The sequence below is a fragment of the Chlamydotis macqueenii genome, chromosome 4 (assembly GCF_036417535.1).
Source record: "Chlamydotis macqueenii isolate bChlMac1 chromosome 4, bChlMac1.mat, whole genome shotgun sequence".
In the NCBI taxonomy this organism is placed as follows: Eukaryota; Metazoa; Chordata; class Aves; order Otidiformes; family Otididae; genus Chlamydotis; species Chlamydotis macqueenii.
The window spans coordinates 15,603,374-15,627,056 of NC_141559.1; the positions used below are offsets into that span (position 1 = coordinate 15,603,374).

At 38.7% G+C, this 23,683-nt stretch overlaps 1 protein-coding gene across 2 annotated transcripts in view; it reads right to left on the bottom strand.

The window, feature by feature from the left end:
* The window catches only part of SLC10A7 (solute carrier family 10 member 7), a 150,148-nt gene that overhangs the window by 4,648 nt on the left and 121,817 nt on the right, over window positions 1–23,683 (bottom strand). Inside the window, exons 8-12 of one of the 2 annotated variants that reach the window (XM_086747458.1) lie at window positions 23,046–23,211; window positions 19,980–20,031; window positions 18,364–18,437; window positions 4,506–4,571; window positions 2,470–2,587 (exon numbers count right to left, since the gene is read on the bottom strand). In XM_086747458.1, coding sequence (XP_086603584.1) covers window positions 4,528–4,571; window positions 18,364–18,437; window positions 19,980–20,031; window positions 23,046–23,211 — 336 coding nt within the window. In that variant the 3' untranslated portion in view covers window positions 2,470–2,587; window positions 4,506–4,527. Of the gene's footprint in view, window positions 1–2,441; window positions 2,588–4,505; window positions 4,572–18,363; window positions 18,438–19,979; window positions 20,032–23,045; window positions 23,212–23,683 lie in introns of those variants that run through there. The other variant, XM_086747457.1, reaches the window with a different exon arrangement.

Consider the following 23,683-nt stretch of genomic DNA (forward strand, 5'->3'; position numbering starts at 1 on the left):
CTCTGCAACAACAAAAGCTCAGTGCTTTCTTGTGCAGGACAAATTGGCCTGAGAGAGGGGGAAATTTGTGAAATTTGCAAATTCCTGAAATTTGGAACCTCTATTTTCCTTAGTCTTTTGGGGGAAGTGCCCTGACAGACCGGCATTTGCCTGTCCAGTGAGAGACTTATTTCCGGAGGGTTGACTAAACAAGCAATTTTCAGTCTGAGAGATGTCTGGTGGGTCTTCTTATTGTAGATATTAACCTTTAATATTGTACATTTAAAGCTTGTAAACACTGCTTGAAAAACACTCCAGCACAAATGTAAACCCTTAAAAAAAATCCAAACCTTAAAAAATAAATAGGCTCTATTCCCCTCAGAAACACCAGCATTTAACTATTGTTAAATCTAGCCGTTTGAGATTAGTCTTTTGGATATTATTCAGCAAGAGACTTTGGAGAGAGACATCACTCCACATTTTGTTTGGGGAAACAATTTTTTAACTTTGTAGTTTGGCAGAGTCTGCTGCCATACTTACAAACTAGAAATACCTTAGTGTAGATGAACCTCTAAATATTTAAATTCAATTTCATACAACCAGATCACATGTACTATCATAATTAAGTAAGAATGTCACTGCAGTTGAGTACTGTGACTGGATAACCGCCTCCCCCTGCAAGAGAGATGCCAAAATGAAGCCAAGGTGTTTATAGAGAATAAACATCAAGGGTGATGATGACATGTTTATTTTCAAAGCGGGAGAGCATTATCCAGTCAGAACATTCACTTCTATTATACTTATTATAACTGTACCAGACCCAACCTCATTGATTTTTTTTCAAAGAGTAATTAAAATAACAGTTGTGAATAATACAGAAGACCAACTGAAGAAACTGCTGCAACAGAACAACAATCCCCCAAAGTGGTTCTACCAGCAGCATTACAGTCTGATTAGCACAGGAGGTTTATTTGATGCTTAATGAATAAGAAACTAGTGCTGGTGAACTGTAAATCTCTCCAGTACTGGTAGACTTCTCTGATGCTCTGTTTAAAGGCTGTGTTAACTTGCAGCAACTGACAGCAGCCCCTAAAGGCCATTACCCACCCTGAGGATCAGGGAGCTCTGGATGAGCTCCAGCCCCACTCCTGATCTTGGCAGCACAGAGCAGTTAGGTGCTGAAGAGAAGCCAGCATTTCACGGATCATTCTGTCACCGGTTGTGTCAACTTTAGGCTATCTTTCTGCAGGAATAGCATAGAATTTTCTTTACACAACCTGTAATGTCTCCTGATCATTTCTAATTTAAAAAAATATTTTTCAGATGGATGGAGAAATGAGATTTGATTCTCAAATTTCCATTTTCAGATGCTAAAATAAGTATATCTTAACAAGATCTGATTTCTGGACTCAGTTCCTGAAAACTGAAAGTTTTCCTGCTTTTTACAATTCAAGGAACCAAAAGTGGAGCCACATAAAAAAAAAAAAATCACTGATTTGGGGAATTTTAGCATTCAAGTTAGCAAGGTGACCTTAGTGGAGTGAAGCTAATAAAATGGCAGCCGGGTGGGTTTTGCTGAAAATTGGAAACATGGAAGTTATAAAAAAAGAATTTCTCCACTGACAAGTGGAGAATGCAGGGTATTGGTGGCACTGGGCTTCCCATAGTAGATCTCAACCTTCACCTAAAATGGCTGTCAAAGACTGCTTCTTGATCCTTATTATCTCAGAACATTAAAGACAGCATTAAAATCAGTTGCATGGACTAGGTTTCTGTGAGGTGGTTGCTACTGTTCTGAGAACCTGACTAAAACCATTGCAATTATTTCATATAAATCACAGAATGGCTGTCAGATGTCAATAGCTTCAATTTGTACTGAAATAAGTATAATTTGAACCAGTGACACTGAGGTAAAAATTATAGTCTATAATCCTACAAGCTATTCCATGGCATAATTTTGGCATGAGATGTGATGCACTAGATTCCTGTAGACTTCTTGCTATTGTAAAGGGTGACTCAAGTTGGAAAAAAAGGAAAAAAAAGTTTTCATCCTGCTTCAATTCCATTTAGAAAGTGCCCTCATTTTTATTTCCCCAGCTCTCATGCCAGTGGACAGATCTTTTCCACTTCTCCATAAGACAGATCAAAAGCTGTAATTATTAGCTAAAGACAGAGCCATTCTTATTGGGCATAATCTGAATTTTTAATTTGAATGAATTCATAATTTGAACTAACCATAGAGGTCTAACTTCAAGATTTGAACCTTTTCAGAGCCAAGAGGGATAAAGTTCAGCTTTGTCAATTTGGTATTACTGTGACTATCATGTCATAAAGGAAGTAAAGAAACAGAAAAATCCCTATCATGGGATCTCCAAGAAGGAACCTGAGGAGTCTGAGAGGTGTTTAGCTATTTTTTCCTCATAGCACACTTTCCATTATAAATCAAAACCAGCAATTCTTACCTTTTGCCTAGAAATCATCCAAGATTTTATTGTTGGAACCAACAGACTGCCAAGAAGAATCTGAGCAGGATGATAGATGAGTAAGGGGACGGAAATTAAGGACAGGTGCTCATAACCCGCAAATACTATCTTCAGCATTGGAATCCCTGCAGGCAGAAAAACAGGAGACAGACTCTCACCTCAGATTTTGAGCTCAACAGAAAAGCAAAGCATTTTATGTTGCATTGACATTTCACCAAAAAAAAAAAAAAAACCCAACCCAAAAGAAACAAAATGAAGGCTCAGAACTTTTATATATAAAAAAAAAACCAAACAAACAAGTGAGAACATGAACAAAAAAAGTAGAGTAGATAAAGTTCTGTGGCAGAAAGGAAGGAGTAGAGGAATGCCATAAAAGATCTTTTCTGATTATGCTAATAGCTGTCAAACTCCTGATATTGATATCCTGACTTGATATAAAGTACATTTTGCTATAGCGTGACTGTTTGGTTGCTGAGCATAGTTCTATACTGCTTATTTACTCTTTCGTCTCACTGTGCTCTGTTTTGTGTTTTCATGATTGTCCTCCATCCAACCTACCCGACTCTTGCTTGTAACCTTTCTTCAGTTCATTCACCACTGGAGGGAGGGTCGCTTCTTCCCGGCATACTCCCCCCTCCAGTTGGTGAGTACCCAAATGACAGCCTTTCCTGCTTTGATTCACGCGGTCAAGGTAGAGAGTCAAGTACTCTGCAGGTGAGGGCTCATATGTTAAAGAATAAAGCTCTCTGCTCTACCTGTATGTTTAGAAGAGAAACAGCATGAGAGAGAAAAGGTTTAGTGAACTGAGCAAGCAGTATGAAGCGGTCATGCCTATGAAGAGTTAGGGAGCAGCTGGAGTACAGAAGTTGCTAGATGCTAGAAGTGAGTGTTAAGAGCTAGAGATGGGACATTTTTCCTAAGAGCTTGAATTTGCACTCAACAGTGCTAATTCTATTAGATATCTCCATGCATAATCTTCCCACCTGATGATGTGATATGTAAAATTAAATTTGATTGTTTTGCAGTAATGAAACCAACTATGTTTACTTTGAACATGTTATTGTTCAGAATTATCTGTTTAAATCTTGGAACTTTGCTACCATGCTCCACAAAGCATAGGTGTGGGCAAAAGTGGCAACCACCTCTGTCTTTCTTGACCAGACATTTGCATAATCACCAACAAAAGCAGCTGCCATTCCTCAGGAGCCCCCTGAGAACAGACCTCATCTTGAATGTCATTCTAGGAATCTTACACCAGCATCAACCTTGCAGCAAAGGAGACTACATACAGTTTTCACAGAGCTCATCTGTGTCTCCTTTCTTAGAAATGACAAAAAGTTGAGCTCTGTGCCACACGCCCTCCATTCCTCCATTAGCAGATGTTTCAGATCAGCCAAAGTTGCCATGTTTACATAAACTGTTCTCTGTGTCTTTGATAAATCCCTGTTCTCAACACCCTTTCAGGTTTCCCTTAGTAAAAGTTGCCTCCTCCCTATCAGAGGAAACAGCTTATTTGTTGAATATTACTGCTCTACCAGTGCCCCACTGTTGCTGATGTGCCTAGGCTTGCTGAAATCTTCATGTTTCCACAGCACCATTTCTTGTAATTATTTTCATTAGCTTCATCACATTACACCACTAACGATCTCATCCCCATACTAGTAGCCTTTACTGATGTGGCTATTTCCAGGGAAAGATTAAATCAAATAAAGGCTTGCATGCTTAATTTCAATATTATAATTACCTTCAAAACAACATAATGGATCTATCACACAATAGGGCTGCTTATTATTGACACTAATTTCTGGGGCTTGGGAATAGATAGTGTTTGGATAGAAATTAAATGGGCATTTGCATTATATTAAGTAGTGTCATTTACTTCAAATGCCCATCAGACTGTTTTTGTAAACAGATAAAGGTTTTATTGCCTGTTTCCAAGTCTCAGCTTGACCCTTGTGGGTCCTTTTCTGTTCTCTAACCACAGAAAAATAAACTAGAGTCCCAAGCTACGAACATGCTATATTTATGTTCATAAGACAGTACCTGGTGTTTCGGTAGTGCAATTTCATCCATAGATCCAAAAACACTTTAGTAAGCTGAACAGGACTCCTACAGAGAATCAGAGAACACTAAAATGACTAGCCTAAGATCACACAGAAAACTACCGGCAGAGACGTGAACAGAATGGATCCAAAGTGGCTGAGACATGCTTTAAATTACTGTACATTTTCTGAAAGAAAAGATGAGAGATTTCAGCCTAAAAGGTAAATTCTCTAGAGGAAAGCTATTTCAGTAAACTAGGAAAAGAAAATTAAAGTTGTCAAATATAAATACAAACCACTATAATTAGTGTGACAATATAATTAGATCATTGGGTGGAAAGAGGTTCTTAATTCACAGCTTGTTTAAATACATGTCACAACAATAGGTTCCTGTAAGCTACTAATGTGCAATTAAAGTTCTTGCTATTTACCAGGAAAAACTAACTAGTGAAAAGAAGAAATAATAACAATTTTTGCAGGTAAAAATTACTTCAATGAAAATAAAAAACCCTGTTGCCTTTTATGGACTTTCTGATTTTTATAATTCCAACTTTGCCAGTATGCATCTCTCAGAAAATATGTCACGACAGAGAGCCACTGACTACCGTCACAAATGCTTGTCTCAGAAATGTTACCAGAAAGCTAAACAAAAGTGTGGGTTTTATTAATTTATTTAAATGTTGTCTAAACTTTTTCATAGCAATATATACTAACTGCAAGCATCAGTATGACTGCTAATGTTTTCCAAATACATAAAACTCATGCACATTCCTAATTAGGAAAAACACATTTTAGTAGTTACTTTTCCCTCTCTCTCAAAAAAAAAAACCCCTAACTGTATTTTTAAAATGTATATCTATAAAACACTTGGGAAAAAAAAAACAACAAAGAAAATGAAAATCAAAGGAAGAAATGTGACCTTATAATGCCTGGGCTGATGCTGTATGCTGAATCTTAGCCTGTAATGCATTTTCACGATGAGACTATGAACTAGCACTAAGAGAAGCTGTAACAGAAACACTGACTGAAACAGTAGTGACATGAACAGGTTCAGCTATAACAAAACTAATAGTGTGAGTGAAATGCGTTTAAATCTTTCAGATAGACAGCAAGGCATGAAGGTTCTAAGCAAAATGGATATGGTTCTCTTTATTTGGGGTTTTTCACTCTTTTCCTTATCTTTTATAGCATATTGCTTCCAGTGCTAACAGAGTATGATAGCTACACTAAGTCTAAGATGAAGAAAATTTTGCACAGGATCAAATCACATATATTAAAACCCAGACCACTACCTTAGTCTTAAGTCTCCTGAAAGCAGACAGCAGCTCTCCCCTCCCCCAGCATTTCCTTGGTATTTATTTGCCATCTGCATTCACATGTATACAGAATAATGCCTGTAAGGATTTTTTGTTTTGTTTTCACAGAGCCATTAATCATGCTTATCTGCATTTCAGGGTAATTGGACTGACTTCTGCAGGTCTTCATCTTCATTGACACCGGAGGAGGAACACTGGCATTACCAGTTTATAGACAATCTTTTTGTTAAGTTTTAAGACTGCTGTCATGGTCTGAAGGCTCATGTCACAAACACCCATTCATATTGCTGCCGTTTATGAAGTTAGAGGCTTCCAGCAGCTCGGTTCAACTCCTCTGCCAAATACCCTTCTTCACTATATAGCATGAGAACTGAATGACAAAGTGCTCCTCTGTGGTTTGATGCCAACTTGGGTAGCTTTGCTCAAAGTAGGGGTGTAACAAACTGTTGAGTTGCCAAAATCTTTTAAACAGCCTTATTGCATGAATGTGTGTCCCACTCCTGGATCAGAGCTGACCAAACACTGCGACAGGCACAAGTCAGGGCTGTATCCCATCCTCCTCCAGAGAAAGGAAATGTGGTGCCCAGCTGGGTGAGAAACAGCACCTCACCTGACCAGGACTGCAGAGAAATGCAGCGGAAGGGAGGAAGCACTGAGATCATTCCACAGATATCCCTTACAAACAAGATCATTGGTATTCCCAGCCTTTTACCCTGAATTTCCCTCTTCTCCTTTATTTGGCTATGCTTCTCCTACCAGTGCTCCCCTGTGTTCCCATCTTCCTCCTTGCTCTTTGGGTCTGGTACTCAGGCTCTTCTTCATTTTCTGTTTGTATTTTCTCCCTTCTTCCTTTTCCTCCTCCTCTTCTCCACTCCCATGCTTCTAGCCTGCTTGGTTTTGCTTCCTAAGACCTTTGATTCTGTAGCAGTGTAAATTTTGGATACTTCCAATAAAAATCACTAAGCTCCACTAAGTTCAGCAGGCACTAAAATCACAGTCTGACTGCAGCTGAGAGAAGTGAGTTAGGCCTGTGATATGGAGCCCAGTTCATTTTTCTCCCTGTTTGTGTCCTCACTCAGCCCATTTCACGCAAGAACTCTGCAAAACTGAGGAAGAGCTAGCAAGAGAGAAGCTGTTAATCCATGACCTTCAACAATAGCAAGGAAGAGTATGAGGACTGCTCTTACAGTCTGGTATAGCAAAGGCCTGTTTGGTCTCCATTGCTCCAGGGTATTCCAGTTTGGCTCCAAAGCTGTCGTTTATCAGCCCTGGTCAAAGGCCACTGTTTCTCTAGTAGCCCACACAACAGAAAGCTGTTTATCCTTCCTCCAGCTTTGCACCCAGTATAACCTCCTACGTCCTCCCCTTTTCCCTTTGCTACTTTCACATTTTATAGCAACCTTCTTAAAAGGCCCATGAAAATATTATGCTGCACTTCACTACATTTAGTTAACTGTAAGATAATAATAATAAAAAATCCTAAAAGATTTGAAGGTATTTTTAAGAGAATTTAAATATAGGACTCTTTTCATCTAGCTATCACTGCAGTAATATAAATGAAGCAAATTAATTTTAATGCTCCAAGGTACTGATTCTGTGTCACTGTCACTGACAGGATCCAACTAGACTTTATGAGATGGCATTTGACTTTATGGAAGTGAGCACTATGCACGCATTTACAATTTTACAGGGACTTTAAGCTGTCATGCTGAAAAATGTTTATAAAACATTAATCAAAAAATGCCTCTTTAATACAATGCATTGTCTGAAAGATGTTAGAAGGCACATATTGTAAATGGATTCTTTTTCTGACTAAAGTAATTTCTACCAAAAGCCTTTCCCCACTGCTATACAAGTACACAGTGTGGAGAGATAAAGAGCACTTTCTCAGCACATTACTACCTGATCCAAACACTTGGGAAATCACTAATGTACAGCATGCCATATTTCCATGTCACACATGACACATTTGTCTAAAATTACCCAACAGACTTTGACATTGCAGCATATTCCATAGCAGAGCTTTCAACTGACATCTGCCAAGTAAGAACTTCAAGTAGGAGCTTTCTTCTTCTAACAAGCAAGTAAGAGTTTTCTTTTATCCTATACCCATGATGGAAGTGATAAAACAATAAGTACTGGAAATCAGGGTTTTTTTTCTATTTTAATATGTTTATTTTATGCTTGCTGAATGTGTAAGCTCCCCTCAAAACACTGTTTCATCATTTGCTGTTTTCTATCACATTGCAATGGGTTCAGAGAACTTAATAGAACATTTTTATTACCACCAAAACATAGGCCATTATCTCTTATACCCAAAGCAAAATTATTGCTAGGTGCTCTACTTACGTGTTATACTGTATAGGTTTTTCCCTTCAATGTCTTCATAACAAACAATTTATCTTAAAACTTTATTGCTTACGTTACTGAAACACATTCCAAAATGCTGCAGCATTTCTTCTTAGGAAGAGAGGTTTGGTGCAAAACAAAGAGGTCATCACTAGGGCTACGGGACCACCAGGCATTCAGGAATCTGACAACCCTCACAAAGAGGTAGTGGGAGTACTCTGAAGAAAAGCCTTAGCCTCTGGATTTTCAGTTCTCCCTTCTACTCATCTACACATTTCAGATTGCCATAATCTTCAAGTGCAATATACCAAATGAATCAAATGTACGATGATAGCTTCTCTGACACTCCTCCATGCTACTCTCTTTCTGAAGGATCCACTCAGGAGTTGATGTGAAGGGAACATTTTTAGGCCACATAGCTATTTCTTTTTTTCAGCTGAGAAAAGGCCTGTAAAGAGGGACATCTACTGCATTAAACCCCTTCTAAGCTTCCAGAGCAGGGGGTTTCTGAGGTTATCCCTGCAAAGACAGTGCCAAAAGAGCACCTGAAATTTACCGCTAAGCTTCAGGAGTATTGCATGCGGCCCACTGATTGCATGGTAGGGAATAGTGGTGAAATCTGGGCAAAATCCAGTTTAAAGAATGAGAAAAAGGTTGCTTTGTGCAGATAGCTACCAAAATGGCAAGATGCTGCTAATCTCTTGTTTGAAAACTTTCCTAAGAGTTTCCCTGTTTCTTTCCAGGCAAATCACATCGTTATGGTTAGTTTTGAGGAGATGGAAGTTTATATACTATGCCTGTTGTCAGTGGTGGCTAGCCAGGGACAGATGATGTTTCTTGCCCCTGTTCAGACTCCATTATGACATACTGAGATCACAATAGGAGAAGATGCTTTGGACAAATTAACCGGTTAAGGATTCTTTTTCCTATATCCTTGAGCTCTCCAGAGCATGCACTGAACTCATGTTGAATGCTCTTCCCTCAGGACCAGTTTCTTTCAGGTATGGGAATAGCTGAATGATACCTGACAACCCATAACAATACAAATACTTGCTTGCTATCAAGTATTCTCATTTCAGCAGAAGAAAGCACCTTCCAGTGTAATATGAAATCACATTATATTGGAGGGAGAACAGACTACTTGAAGCTGAGCCTGAAACAGCCAAGCTCTTCCCCTGGTGAAAAATGTCTCAGAGGAAAATTTGGTACTCCTTTTCCAGGCACACTCCAGCTTTCTTTTGCTTTTAGCCTTAACCAAGATATCCTAGACTTTACAGTCATTTTGTGCTCTGCATCAAGGCTGAGAGAAGTAGTAGACGACCTTTGCTACTCTCTTGTCCAGAAGGAAATAACAGTGTCAAGGTAAGATTTCGTCTGCAGTAGCTAGACAACGGTTTACAACAGCACAATAGTTTGTCGCACTTTTGGTTCAATTACACCTTGGTGACAAAGCCTAGTGTTACCATGGAAATCTGATTTTTTGCCAGTAGGTATAAAGAGATCATCCATCAGCACAACCACAACTGCCTCCAGGTGATATGACACACTGTCTCTGACTCGGAAGGATAGGATACAAGAATTTCATCAGAATCCACACTATGCTATAAGAGACTGGACTGGTCTAATATTTAAGTAAAGAAGGAGAAGGAAGAAGAGAAATGAATGAGAAATAACATATTTCTTTTGCTATAACAAGAATAAAGAAAAGGAAAACCTAATATACTTTGAATGCTTTTACTAATTCATTTTCTTGAGGTAACTGGCTCACTATACTCATCACAGAAATCAGTAATTTAAGTGCAATGTGAGTACAGTGACTGGGAAACAGCACATCTTGATACTATCAAAGTTTCAAGTAAATAAAAATGCAAAAGGTGGGAGGAAGAGAAAGAAAGCAGTTTGTCTATTTCTGGGTTTTCAATGGGTGCATTCAGATTGCCTATTTTGTTCATTAAACATCACTTCCAATCTTACCAGCTGCTAACAATGAAACATTTAACACCAACAACTGAAGACTAGTGCCTTAGACTCCAAAACACCTCCACCTGTTTGATAATATGGTAGTAGTAATTGGTTAACAGGGAATTCAAGAATTAATTGAACCACTGTAAGTCATATTTTTAATGTGACTTATCCTTAATTTGGCATCACAGTGCGGGCACAGCAATGTTGTAAGCTGATCCTTGCACTTCAGTGCTTTTTTATTGCTTGGATATCAGTTCAGTCTGGAACAGTTCACTACAGGAACAGGGTAAATTCTTCCTTGTAATTCACTAGCAACATCTAAGCTACGAAGAATTTAAACACTTATTTCCCTTCTCTATAATTCTTGTAGGCAACACTTTTTGAAGGTTTAGCAGGTTAGACCTACTAATGAAAGGAATTCTGGACAAAGAGATTGATAAATGTCCTAAAAATACGAAGCTGAGATTTGATTAATTTGGTTATCTGCTTGAACATTACTGCCCTTTTCACACATAGCTGAGGCTAAGATTTCTCAGCATTAAAGTTTTGATTATGTGGATTTTATTTACACATATTATTAAAAAAGCTATTATAAGCATGTTTTATAGTTGTTCTTATTATATTTGTAAATACAAGCAGGAAAGGATTATTCTCCAAACTGTTTCATACTCTCTTTTAATTAGATTTTTTTTAAAGCTTTTTTTTTCTACTGAAACCTTGATGCAAAGGAAAACATAATACACAAGTTCATTATAAACAGTAAACCAAGAAAACATTTACTTCTTTTCATAAGGAAAAAAAATGTCAGGAATATCAGCATATTTTTTTCCCTTAATTCTCTCTTCATCTGATTTCTGTGGCCAAGAAAAGAAGATATGAGGCCAGAAAAGTTTTAATGCTCCAGTCATTTGGGAAGGCATTTTGAGAAAACAGCTCACTACCTAGAAATACTAAGGGATACTATTTCCTGTTCTAAAACTCTATGGACTAGGGTTATGTGTTTGCAGTGGTCATGGCAGCTTTTAGAGGACGATCCCTCTTCCAGATTCCCAAGACTTTTCTGTAATAGGAGATTTCTAAATTTTGCTGCTGCTGCTGTTGATTTTTCACATCTTTGCACCCATTGTTTTAGAAGTGTCTGGAGTCAGCAGCTCAGACTGGCTGCCAGAAGGTGCACTGAGAGCAGCAAATGTAGATGCAACTCTCTCAGGGAGACTCAACATCATCTTCAATACTCGCCAGCTTTAGTATGGGTGACACTTGTAGCCTCTGCCAGCTTGAGGTAAAAAAAAAAATAAAAAAACAACCCTTGAGTCATGTCCAAACGCAGATCTTCCCAAGGGTAACCTGTCAGCTGTCTGCTGAGTATAATGTAGTTTCTTAAAGCAGATAAATTAACTTTAACCATTTTTAGTGGGGAGGGAGGGCTCTTGTGTCATTATCATTTTATAGATGGATATGTGTGTTTATTTTTTTTATTATTATAAAGAGGTATGAGCTTGCTGTCATTAAAAACCTGCAATCTGGATTTTAGTGTCTGATCCAATTACGTGTACATCTGGGAAGACACACAACCAAATAAATAATTGGAGAGGTGCAACTCTGAAATGACAATTGTTATTCATCGATCTCTTTCTGCAAGTTGAGATTGAGAGATGTAAACTTCAAGTGAATGAGATCTCCTGGGTGAGATTCTTCAGTTCAAACACAGTAAACAACTGTTGTCCTCTGATGCACATTTTAGTACTGCTGGAGGCAAACTTTCTAAATATTAATAAAAAACCTACTACTGGCAGAGTATACAGATGAAAAGGAAGCCCTGGGAGCTGGTACAGAATTTCTTGCCACGTTCTAATCTAAAGTCTAATCAAAGAAACATACGTTTCAGGTCAGAAAGGAAAGGAGATTCCCTAATTTACTGCAGTAAATTCCCTTCTGGAATCACAGAGAGGTCAAAATTGAGTAAACTGCAATAGATTAAGCATGTTATATTGTGAATCTTTGATTAAAAAAACCAAGGGAGAATCAGGTACTCTGTGTTCAAAAGCCACTACAACTCACTGTACTATACAATTTCCTACTCTCAGATTGGCTGGCCAGCACATTTCCTTCCTGAAAGTACAGCCCCTAGGGATGCTCTGGTCTGAAGGATCCAAACAGAGGGTGCTTGCTTAGCCACATATATCAGTAGCAAGGGAATATAAAAAGATGCTCTGGCACAGACTATCCCCACGACCACAGAGCCTACTTAATACTGTCAGTTTGACTTCTCGTGGAGATAGCCCCTTCAAGTGAGTTGTGGCCTTAGTGTTACAGAAACACTTACACATGCAAAACGGCATCTCACCTTGGGTGGATTTGTCTGTGCAAGCAGGAAACATTCATACTATTCCCAGTTACAGAAGTCTTCAGTCTATATTTGGTTTTGCTAATATCCCGATATGGCAGCTGTACTGGAAATAGCACCATTTCCCAGGCATTCTTTGGGGTCTACTGAGAAAGAAGACATGCCAGTTGCATGGTAAAAACCTGACTGAAAGTACTGTTTGGTAAGAACCAAACGTTGGTTCTTGAAGACTGACGAGCTAGTCATAGTTAGCACCTTGATGAATAATTGCCTTAGAGGACAGTTCTCTGCCAGCAGCAGGGAAAAACCACCATATCTCAAAAATACCACAGAGTACAACCTGAATACTCACTTAGGGCAACACACCCAATTTTACCATCTTACTATTACAAAATTATTAAGAGATGCCTCCTTTTAAAAATCAGAATGATCTACCTTTTGTCTTAATACAAGCTAGAATATTTGGGCATTTTTCTATCTAAAGAAGAAAGGCAATTATCGCCACGCAATAAGGAGGGTTTGCGCTTGATTCGTACAGCATTTCAAAGAGTTTGGGCACAGGAAAAAACAGATGATGCAAAAACCCAGCTAATATTAAACAGCAGTGGTTTAGGCTGTGCAAATATATTATTTATCTCTGAAAAATCTTGTAAGGAGGTATCTGTAGAAAACATGACCAAGCTATAGATAGCTGTGAGCAGACTGGCGTTATACGTGAGCATGATGCACTCTGTCACACCGTGCAGCTGGGGAACTCAAGGGAAGGCATGGGCTGATTAATCCATAGCCTGGATGATCCGCTCACAGACAATTGAGTTGTCTGGGAATCTACTTGTACCTTACAGCAGGCTTTTAAGAATTGTTCAAGTACAGGCTATCAGTTCCATACTTGTGCAGTAAGAAGCTGAGTGTTTAAAAAATAAATTTGAATGAAATTAAACCAATACGAAAGTTAGCACTTTGGCTTTTATTTGCAAAATGAACTCTGTTCTTTCCTGAAAGTATTTTGTAGCCTGGAAACTTTGATTGCACTACTTTAAGAATTCCATGTAAAAGAATTGTTACATTGATAAATCCAAATGAGGAAAAATGCACTCTGTATCACAAACAACACCCTGATTTTATTATAAGGTGGGGTTATTTTTGTTGTTTTGGTTTTTTTTTTTTACCCATCTGCTGTTCGTCATACCTACAGTACTAACGTTTGCACTTGTGGTAGCCAAAATAGGTAGCAGTAGTCCATTTTTTGCTTATAAGATATTTTATATAGTAAATACAAATAATTAAAGTGAAAGTATTTTTTGACAGTCCTGCATTTTACTTTTGGAGTTGTAACTTCTAGCTAGCAATTCACTCTCTGTAACAAATAAAATTATATTCTGTACTTGGCTGTAACTTTTGTGTAAGTGCAAGCAACAACAGTATTTTTTTAGATGAGCCACACTGATAGCTTTGCACTTCCTTGAGGCCTCTTCTCTTCTCACTGAATGAACTCCAGGGAATGGCATCACGTCGGGCTTTCCAGATGGATTATGTGAAGCCATAGCTCAATGTCATTTTCAATAGCAAGGCTCATAATTAAAGGTCAAATAGTCACTTCATCTGCAATCAATCAATAGAAGAAGTACTAATACTAAGTACTAATCAATCAATGGCAAATGCACTAATAAAAGCCATGCATCAAATGTCCGTGTATGTGTGTGCTCACATGTACTGTGCATATATGTGAGTAGGAAGGAGGAGAGAAAGGGAACAAAGTGTGGGCGAATATCCCAGAAGGCATTGTGAATAATATATTTATCTTTGCTCCTTGTAAATGTATATCCTGTTTCACTCATTAAGTGAAATACAAATAAACATTAGTTTTTCTGCATGTGATGCACTGTATTAAAATAAACTGCCAAAGCACTCACCTCTATGCAGAAATACCAGCTTGTGTTCCTAACTAAGAAACACAAAGGCACCTACCTTGTGTAATTTGTCCTTACACAAACATGCCCTGCACTCTGATCTTCAAGACAAAAAGTGTGTCAACTGTTCTGTCTACAAAATAAAACCCAACATATGGGAACAGCACTCATCTCCGTGCAGAGCAAGCACTTATTCACAGATTCAGCAGTGGAAGTGGCAGTTGGCCTCATGAGCATGCACTGCATGGGAATTAGTTGGTTTCATAATATGGTGTGGGAGAAAGTGACTTATAAAAGTCTTCTCATGCCTCTCCTATTACCACTTCTAAAGCTTTAAAGCTGTCAGCTCTTCTCCCACTTTAGTCGGTGCCATTCTAAGCTCCCCAAGGAATGGGCCAGACGTACCTATTTGGAGTTTCACCTGCCAAGCTGAGAGAAATCAGTTTCAAAGCGAAAGAACAAGTGTTGGGGGGTCATTTATACACTACCAGTGGAATCTTGAAGACAAACAAAGCAGAGCTCCACAACGCATGTGAAACCAGACCCTGAGCTGTGTTTGTGCTTTCAGGCATTGTAATGACAGAGGGAGAGGGAAAATCTCTCTGCTGCAAGAGAACAGAAGGTTTCTCGTTGCATGGTTTACAGTAAACACCTCTGGACAAGGAGAAATGTGACAGAACAACAAAAGAGTTAGGGCCAAAATGCCTATGTTTGTTCTTGTTTCTGCTAAGAACAAGACTGTGCTGTGGATAGATTCAACCATTATTCAGAAATGATTGGTCCTTAAAAATAAATCAGATCTACTCTGCTTCCACCTTCACTGAAGGAATAAATGCTAGCTGCTGTGGTTAACATTCCTGTTTACACCATCAGCTCAGGCGCATGCCTCATTGCACTACAGCTTTATAAAACCTGATCCTCCCTATTTATGTAGAAACGTGTATTTATGCAGCTCTATCTTATCTGACTTGGTCCTAATATCGAACAGAGTGAAACACCAGTGGTCTCAAAATTAGCCAGGCTGAAGCTGATACACAGCAGGCACAGGTAGCGCACACACCGCGTAGGGGTGCACAAAAGAGCGCCAGGGCCCTCAGGCTTACCGAAGCTGGGCTTCCAGGGACTGCCAAAAAGAGCATTTCCCCACAGGGTTGGTGCTCAACTCAGGACACGCTGCTGCTGGCCCCACGAAAGACAAGCCTGGGAGCCTCAAACAGACCTTGACAAAGCTGAGCCATTCCATATGAGATGGAATACAGCAAGCGAAGCACAGGTCCCAACCAGCCAGCGATCTCAATGCAGGCCCTGAGCAGTAAGGAAAGGTAGTGCAAGAGCACAAAGCCCAAGAATGAATTCCATCTGGTGACTAGCCTTCTAGCATGCAAACTTGCTTTCCATGAGACACCAGCTCTTCAAGGATGAAGGTAAAGCAGTCTGTCCTGAAGCTGACAAACAGAAGAATCTGTAGCCAAGAAACAGTCCCACAATACTGCATTCCACCATCTCCCTGTTTAATTTCAACTTGATCTACCTGTTCCATTTCAACTTGCACACTTATCCATGAGACATCTGTATTAGCAGGGTGAAAGTATGCATGGCTGAGAAGAAGATGTAGGAGTCCCTGAAGTCAAGGCAGCCAAAGTATTTTCGTTGGTGTGCCTGGGCAAAGAAAGCTGCAAAATACAAAGCCTGACTCATCGGGCTGTGATAATGAGAGCAGTAACTTGGAATTGGGGAAATGTGAGACCAAAGGTCAAGCAACATAGGAACCTCAAACTACATTCTTCTAAAGGAGAAAGTAAAACATAAAAAGGAGAGTTCACATCAGAAGAAAAGTGAACAGACTCAGCTGTGCATAGGGTGCACGTCAAGACAGGCTGCATGAAGATGCTTGGTAGAATGAGTAAAATAAATGAGGAGTCCTCATTTTTTTTTCTGGGTGACGGCATGCCCCTCTAGGAATTAAATATTAAAAAAAGGCTTTGTGCTTATTTTCTTATTGTCATGGCAAGCCGCAAAAGTATTCAACAGAGCATATATAAAACTATTTTCACTGGGTAGAGAAGGGGAGACTTACACATTTGTGTTGTTAAATACAACCAGCTTCTCTTCTGTAGTATCACAGTTGTGTCCTAAGTTTATACGCACCTCCAAATAGGAAGTACAGCAGAGTGTTCTGACTTACGTGTGAGGTTGCCTTCTACAAATGCAAGTGTAACTGTCCTCCAGAACACAAGCTCATTTATTAGTTGAAGCTTCGGTATCATACAACATTTGGCTGAAAAAGACCTAATGTCATTTAATCTATGTTCTCCTCCAAGGCAGGATCAACTCTAGCTATCTAATTCCTGTCTGAGGCTTGTCTACAATGATAGGAGATTCACAACATCAATAGGTAACAAATTCCGAAGCTAAACTGTTTTACGTTACACAGGTTTCCCTGATTGTTACCTTAAATCATCATTATTGTAACGATGTCCTTCCCTTTTCGAAGTCCACTGTGAAGAGCTACTTTTTTCCTTCTTTGCACCAACCCTTGATGCATTTCAAGATCACTACTGGATTTCAGTTGTCTCCTCTCCACAATCCCAACTGTTTCAACTGTCCTCAGGGGTCACATTTTTGAGATCTATGATCATTCATGGCACTCTCCTCTGATCTCTTTCCAGTTGGTCCACATAATTTTTGAATTGTGGAGCCCAAAACATCATGCAAATGTCAAAAGCCATAACGCTCTCAAGCCATACAACTGTTGCTACTTCTCTGCAACTCACAGAACCTTGTGTGAAAGGAAATTATGTTACTTTGGTATGATACGTATTTGACAAATCAACAGGGTTGTTACTCATTTCCTTGTTTCTTCCTATACTGTTAAAATAATTTATTTAATTATTTGTTTCAGTAGTTTGCTACAAAATGAAGTTAAACTCACTGATCTATAATTCCTCGTCCTCTCCTCGTTTCCATTGTGAAAAAGAGGCATTGTATTTGCCTTTTTTCTTGTCTCCCAGGAACCGCTTCCCAGAGACTTTCAAGGGCACTTGCTAACAGTTCTGCAGCAGAGGCCTGGCTGAATCAAAGAATCCTGAGATGAGTTTCACTATATCAAACTGACTTGGAAAACATCTCCCCTAAGTCCTGACTTGTTCTTCCCCTGTTTCAGGCTGAGTTCTTACCTTTGTTACTGACACTAGCTGTGTTTCTCTTTGGCAGATACAGTCTTGAAAAGGCATGTATTCAGTCACATATGCTTTATCAAACACACGTTTTCATATTTTGAAGAACAGTAAGAAAATACTCAAGTATTAGTCGTTTCACTGACTGAACATAATGAAGCAGCAGCAAGTGGCTGTAAGCGTAACTGATTTAGTAGTATTTTGTGAATGTCCATCAGAACATCTTATTATCACAAAGGGGTCGTAAGTGACCAAAATCTCAATGATGTTTTGATAAATTAATTCTAATAAATAAAAATATACAAAATATCTGCAGACTTAAAATAAACACATACATTTTGGTCATGTTAAGCAAAAGACAGTGTTGTCTATTTGTGATTTCTGAACACGCTAACTTTGATTTTCACTTGTACATCCCAGCTTATAGGTGTAAGATTTTACTGATAAACTGGGCAGATACACCTTACAATCTTTTCAGTAACAAACTTGAAATTTTATCAATATTGCATTAGGCAACAGAACAGAACAAGAAGAATTCAGCTTTCCATCAATTAGGTGGTCTTACTGTATAACCATTAAAATCTCAGCTGAGAAAACTATGTTGTCTGCCCTGTAATAAGCATTTATTTTATCTGTGCAAGAATACTATCCTACTATTAGTATCATACTGATGGTGCTACTTGTCACACTAAAATTACAAACATTTAAGCAGAAAAGCCAGCAACCAACAACATTTTTTTTTCAACACAGCAAGGTGTTACCATTGTTTTGCTCAAAAGCTTATCTCCTGACTTACCTAGGGTGAGGGATTTGTGTGTGGAACAGAAAATGATAGCCACTGTGTCTGCTGGTGTGAAAGTAGAGTTATTCCTAGAAAAGAAAGAGTTTTAATAATGTCTGATAGTAAAAACCTTTTTAAAACATCATTGATCAAATATATTACTTTGAGGATCCATATGCACATTCACATCACTTTGATCAGGTCTAGTGACAGAAATAATTCTACCCACAAATGAACAGTAGTGTTTGATTTATTTTTTTTTAAGCAGAATTGTTTCTCAGTTGTGGCAAACTCTCTAATGAATATGCTCCCATGTGAAGGAGAGGAATTCTGAACACATGGTATGTAGGACACAACTTTATTCCAGCCAAGGCTATTTTTGCAAATGTGCTATATTCACAGCAGTGGCCAGCTTGCCTCTGTAAAAAAACCAGAATGACCTACGATTTTTTTTTCCTAGTATGTAATGTTAACAAAATGCTCAATTTAGATAATATATTGAGTTTACACTACAAGCACTGCTTAGAATGTGTAGTTAAATCTTCCAGTTCAGAGAAAAACTGCATCTAAGAGTTTACACGCTGGGAGTAAGGCCAGGAAGGGTGGCAAAATGACATACAGAGAGAGGTATATGACTGGCCAATATATCACCCTTTGGTCCAAATTAGGAATAATTTTATGAGGTTCTAAATATTTACTATACTGTCTCAGTTAGTTACTATTTACAGCATTTTAGATTTTACAGCTGGGACATACCTTCCCCCCAGGTTAGGTCTAGCAGTTTAAAAATTATAGAAAAATGCCTTCTAAAGTCAGTATATGATCTTGTCACAGAGATATTTTCTTGTGGCACTAAAAAAAAAATACAAGTAGCTCTAAGACATTGCACCCTTCTTTGTGATTCTCCCTTACAGACATTGTGTAATTTATATAAGGCATACGCCCAAAGTCTGCTGTATTGTGGCACTTCCCATTCAGCAGAGTGCTGATAAGAAAAATACTCCAGTAAGTCTAAGTGAGAGGACAACAGTGGATACTCTGACCAGCTCAGGTGATGCACCAAGCCACTGGCTAACATCATTCTCATGGTACTGCTTTTTCAGATGTGAAAGTACAACTGTTCTTCCTGGTTGATATTTAAAAAGAAAAAAAGATAGCTCTACCAAACATTAGTTCAGGACAACTGTCTTGTAAAAATCACCATATAAACGTTATGAATTTGACATATACAGAGAAGAGTGAATTGCCAGCCCAGCAAATGTATCTTGAAATGTAAAAAGTCAAACTGAGTTCTCTCTCTCATATGTCATCAGCATGTCTGCAGGGCAAATTATACCTTCAGTGACATCTGTGCAAATCCATTTTTTTCAGTGGATGAGGTATAGCAGTGATTGATTGAGATTTAACAACTCTGTAATTAACACACAAGAAAGGACAGAATTCAGGTCCTGCTCTCTTAGCCTATGAAACTCTAACAGAGAAAAATGCAGTAAGGACAATATGAAATACCAAAATGAGGTCACCCCTATTCAGAAACCTGCCCTTACACATTTGCATGAATTGTATCACCCATACCAAAGACATCAGACAAAACAAATATTCAAAGGTTCTGATCCAGCACATTCAATTACCTTGTAGAGAAGAGGAAAGTCAAAAACATGAAGCTCATCTGAACAGAAAATACTGAAAGAGAAACAAGTGAAAATTAGACTCAGATCACTGAAGTTAAGAACACTTAAATCTCTGCATTTGCTGTGTACATGCCTTTTGCCCCCATATAACAGGTCAAAAGCTAGGCTGGACCAAATCTATCTGGAGAAATCCAATGACAGACAATCTTTAGAGACTGTCTGGAAGATCAATATGTATCAATACATCAAGAACACTAGAGTGGCTACACGAGTTCTTCCTGAAGTAACTCTTCTGAATCAAGTATTTCTTGACACGATGAATGTCGGGAAAGTTCACTACTTCATGCTGCACATCTGTTTGCACTACTTTTGCTTACTGTGTTGACACGTGAAATCTCTCAGATATGCTCTTGTTGCCAAGTATTTAAATTTTGCCCCTTTCTATTTAACAGGATGAAGGCACAATGTCTAAGTATGATCACAATAAATATTCTCACACACTGGGTATATTACTCTCCTGATGAATGATAACTATTAAGAGAAGATCATCATAGATGTTTTAATTCCCTCTGAGACAAAGGCTAATTCCTGAGCAGGGGAGCGTACATCAGACAAAGCAGCCTTCATTCAAGCTCAAGCACCTTTGTAAGTGCAGATGGTTTTCGAAGCATCCTGAGGGGAGCTCTCCTCTCTGTCAGCTCTCCTGACACTCACAGGGGTTGTGGGATATACAGAGCCCATCCTTGGTCTGTGGAGATGTGGGGAAAAGCAGGTGGCTTCCCCACTGTGCCGCAAGTAGCTGCTGGGACTGCAGAGACGGAGCGTTATGCCGGAGTGCAGGAACTCCCCACAGAGTTGGAGGAGAAACCCTGTGACCTGCACAAACCTTTTCTGGGTCTCTGTGGGTTATGGGGGAAGGGCTTTTATTTGCAGCAGAATCTGGAGTGGGTCCTCTCCCTTCTCCTTGCAAAACTTGTGAATGCAGTAAGGCTAATGTGTCCCACAGGGTAGTGCAAGCCAAAACAATGCATTTGATTTTGACCCCAGTTTACAACTGGGCAACATGGCAGGGATATTAGCTATTACCAGTGACATTTTCCATTCTCTTACATACATTTCCTAGAATGTATAAATGTCACCTCAGCATGCACTTAATTCTTCCTTCATGAACTAAGGAAGTAACTCATTGCTCCTAAATTACAGTTTTTCTGCAACTAAGTACATTAATACACACAGAAAAAAAAGCCTTAATACATATAATTCTGTAAAGCAATAAGCATGTGTTGCTACCAATACATATTTTGCTGTGACTAGAACATTAACATAAAAATTACATTAAAAAATTAATCAGCAGTTTCATCTCAAACTCCTCATGCTAATTTCTCATCCTGGTATAAGACAACACACACCCCCAGTGAATATATCCAATGGTGGTACAGAAACCTTTTTCTAGAATACAAGGTGCATATCCTTGGTTTTTGGTTTTATAAATATTTTCAAAAAAAACCAAATGTCTGTTCCTTGCAGGGGAGTTGGACTAGATGACCTTTAAAGGTCCCTTCCAACTCAAACTATTCTATGATTCTGATTCTAATATATTCCAAGCAGTTTCAATGCTTATGTTAATATTCTTACAAAGAAACTCCAGTTATGCACACTGGCAATGAAAATGTATACATAATGATTTTCAGTGTGTTGCACTCCAAGTGGTATATCTAATTACACATGGCAAAAAAGCAGAGGAATAAAAGAAAGGACAAGAAAGTAAATGGAAGCAAGCACTCTACACCAACTGTTCAAGGAAGAACATGCCTTTTTAACTAAAAAAGAACTTTATTTTTTTTTCAAAGTAGCTGTCAGCACAGTAACATAAAATTACTTCATTCTGCGTTTTTATGCATGTTAAGTCAGAGTTGAAAATTTCCATATCCCTCTTTTTTGCTGACAACTCTGCACTGATTTAAGTGCATCTGGGATGTGGTCCTTTTCAGGTGCCTATGCAAACAAGTATTTCCTCCATTTTGAACAAAAGCTCCTTAGCATAGCTTCCTCCTTTGCTTTCAGAGTAAAGTATTTACACAGCACCATTTATAATTCCATGTAGTATTTTACACCAGTAGTTTTTCATAGTCCCAAGAACTGCCAGAATTAGGATAGAATAAGAACTGACCCACAAAGGGCAGGGGCAAATTTCCTACTGACTTTAGTGGAGGCTGGATTTATAGAAGATATATTATTTTTATAAGACAGAAATGTGTGCACAGACACATTTCAAGGTAGGCAATACATTGATTTCTTGAAATCTAACAGGTTTAGAGTCTATGAGATGTGATTTATACTGTAGTATACTGTAGTTACCTCTCCCCCAAGCAAATTGAAACTCCTGTCTCTGGACAGTCTGCAGCAAGACGGGAATTCCCTGCTGGGAGAGGAGACAGTGCCTGTATGCCACTTTCTTTTCCTGGGAGGTAGTGATCTGCAAGTGTATTTTTAACTGATGGCAAGGATACCAGCAGTCTATTCTCATGTGTATGTTATTTAAGGTTGAATGACTAGAGTGCTTCTAAAACAAACTCAGCAAGAAATGTGTTCATCCACAGAAATATATCAACACATTTGAACTCCCAACTAGTTTCTAGGTTCATAATACAGTAAGGAAGAACTATTTAAAAGTTGTAAGTCCTTTTGAGTAGCAGCTTAACCCCAAACCTTTCCTTTCTGTTTGGAATGCAACATCTGTGCATTTATGACTGTTTAGTTACAAAGAAGTCAAAACAGAATGGTTGTAAACACTTGGAAAGTAACATCGTGCCCCTTTAGAAAGGGACGACCACTGAGCAATCTCATGCATACCTAAATAGCAGGGTTCATCCCTCTCTAAGTGCTTTCTCAATCCCCTAAAAGCATCCAGGCCTTAAGAAGTCTGGTAATCTGGTTTGCTAAACACATCAAAAGTACAAGCTCTAGCCCCAAACCAGTATCTCCACAGCCTCACCCTTTCCCGTACATACAGCTCATTACACACCTGAAATAGAGATAAGAGAGATGCTTTAAGGCTGAACTTACTTATGAACACTACTATAATCAAGCTAAATTTATCCAGGTCAATATTTGGATTGGCAAAAGTATCACAGAATGTTGTGTAGATGATCATCAGGAGCACACAGCTGCTGATAGCGCCAAATGGAGGCTTCTTCCTTTCAAGCCAGTCCTTGATGTATCTTCGGACAATCTGAAACACAGAAACCAACAGGTTGCCTCTTTTCAAAGATGCAGGGAGCCAAGTTGGGCATCACAAAGTGAATCTGACAGCGGAAAGACACAAAGAGAAGAGAATAATTTGGATGACGGCCACAGTGGATTTCAAAGCTTCCCTGCCACACAACTCTTCTTCTGGGGAATTTAACATTTGTAGTGCAACTTCCACTGGGCGTCCATAATGAGAGTATATTTTCAAGTACATTCAAATCCATCCTTAACCATGCCAAATGTTCTTTGCTAGCTGTCACTGAGACATGCCCATTAAGCCTCCCCAAAGTTTATCTCCTCTGTTGATACTAATGGATGTATGTAATTATCACAGTCCCCTTTGCATCAACAGACAATTCCAAGTGCAACTTTGGGAATCTTAAAAATCTGACATCTTCAGGAATTTCATGACGGTAGATAATCGAAAGTGATCCATGGAACATTTTAATATTTAA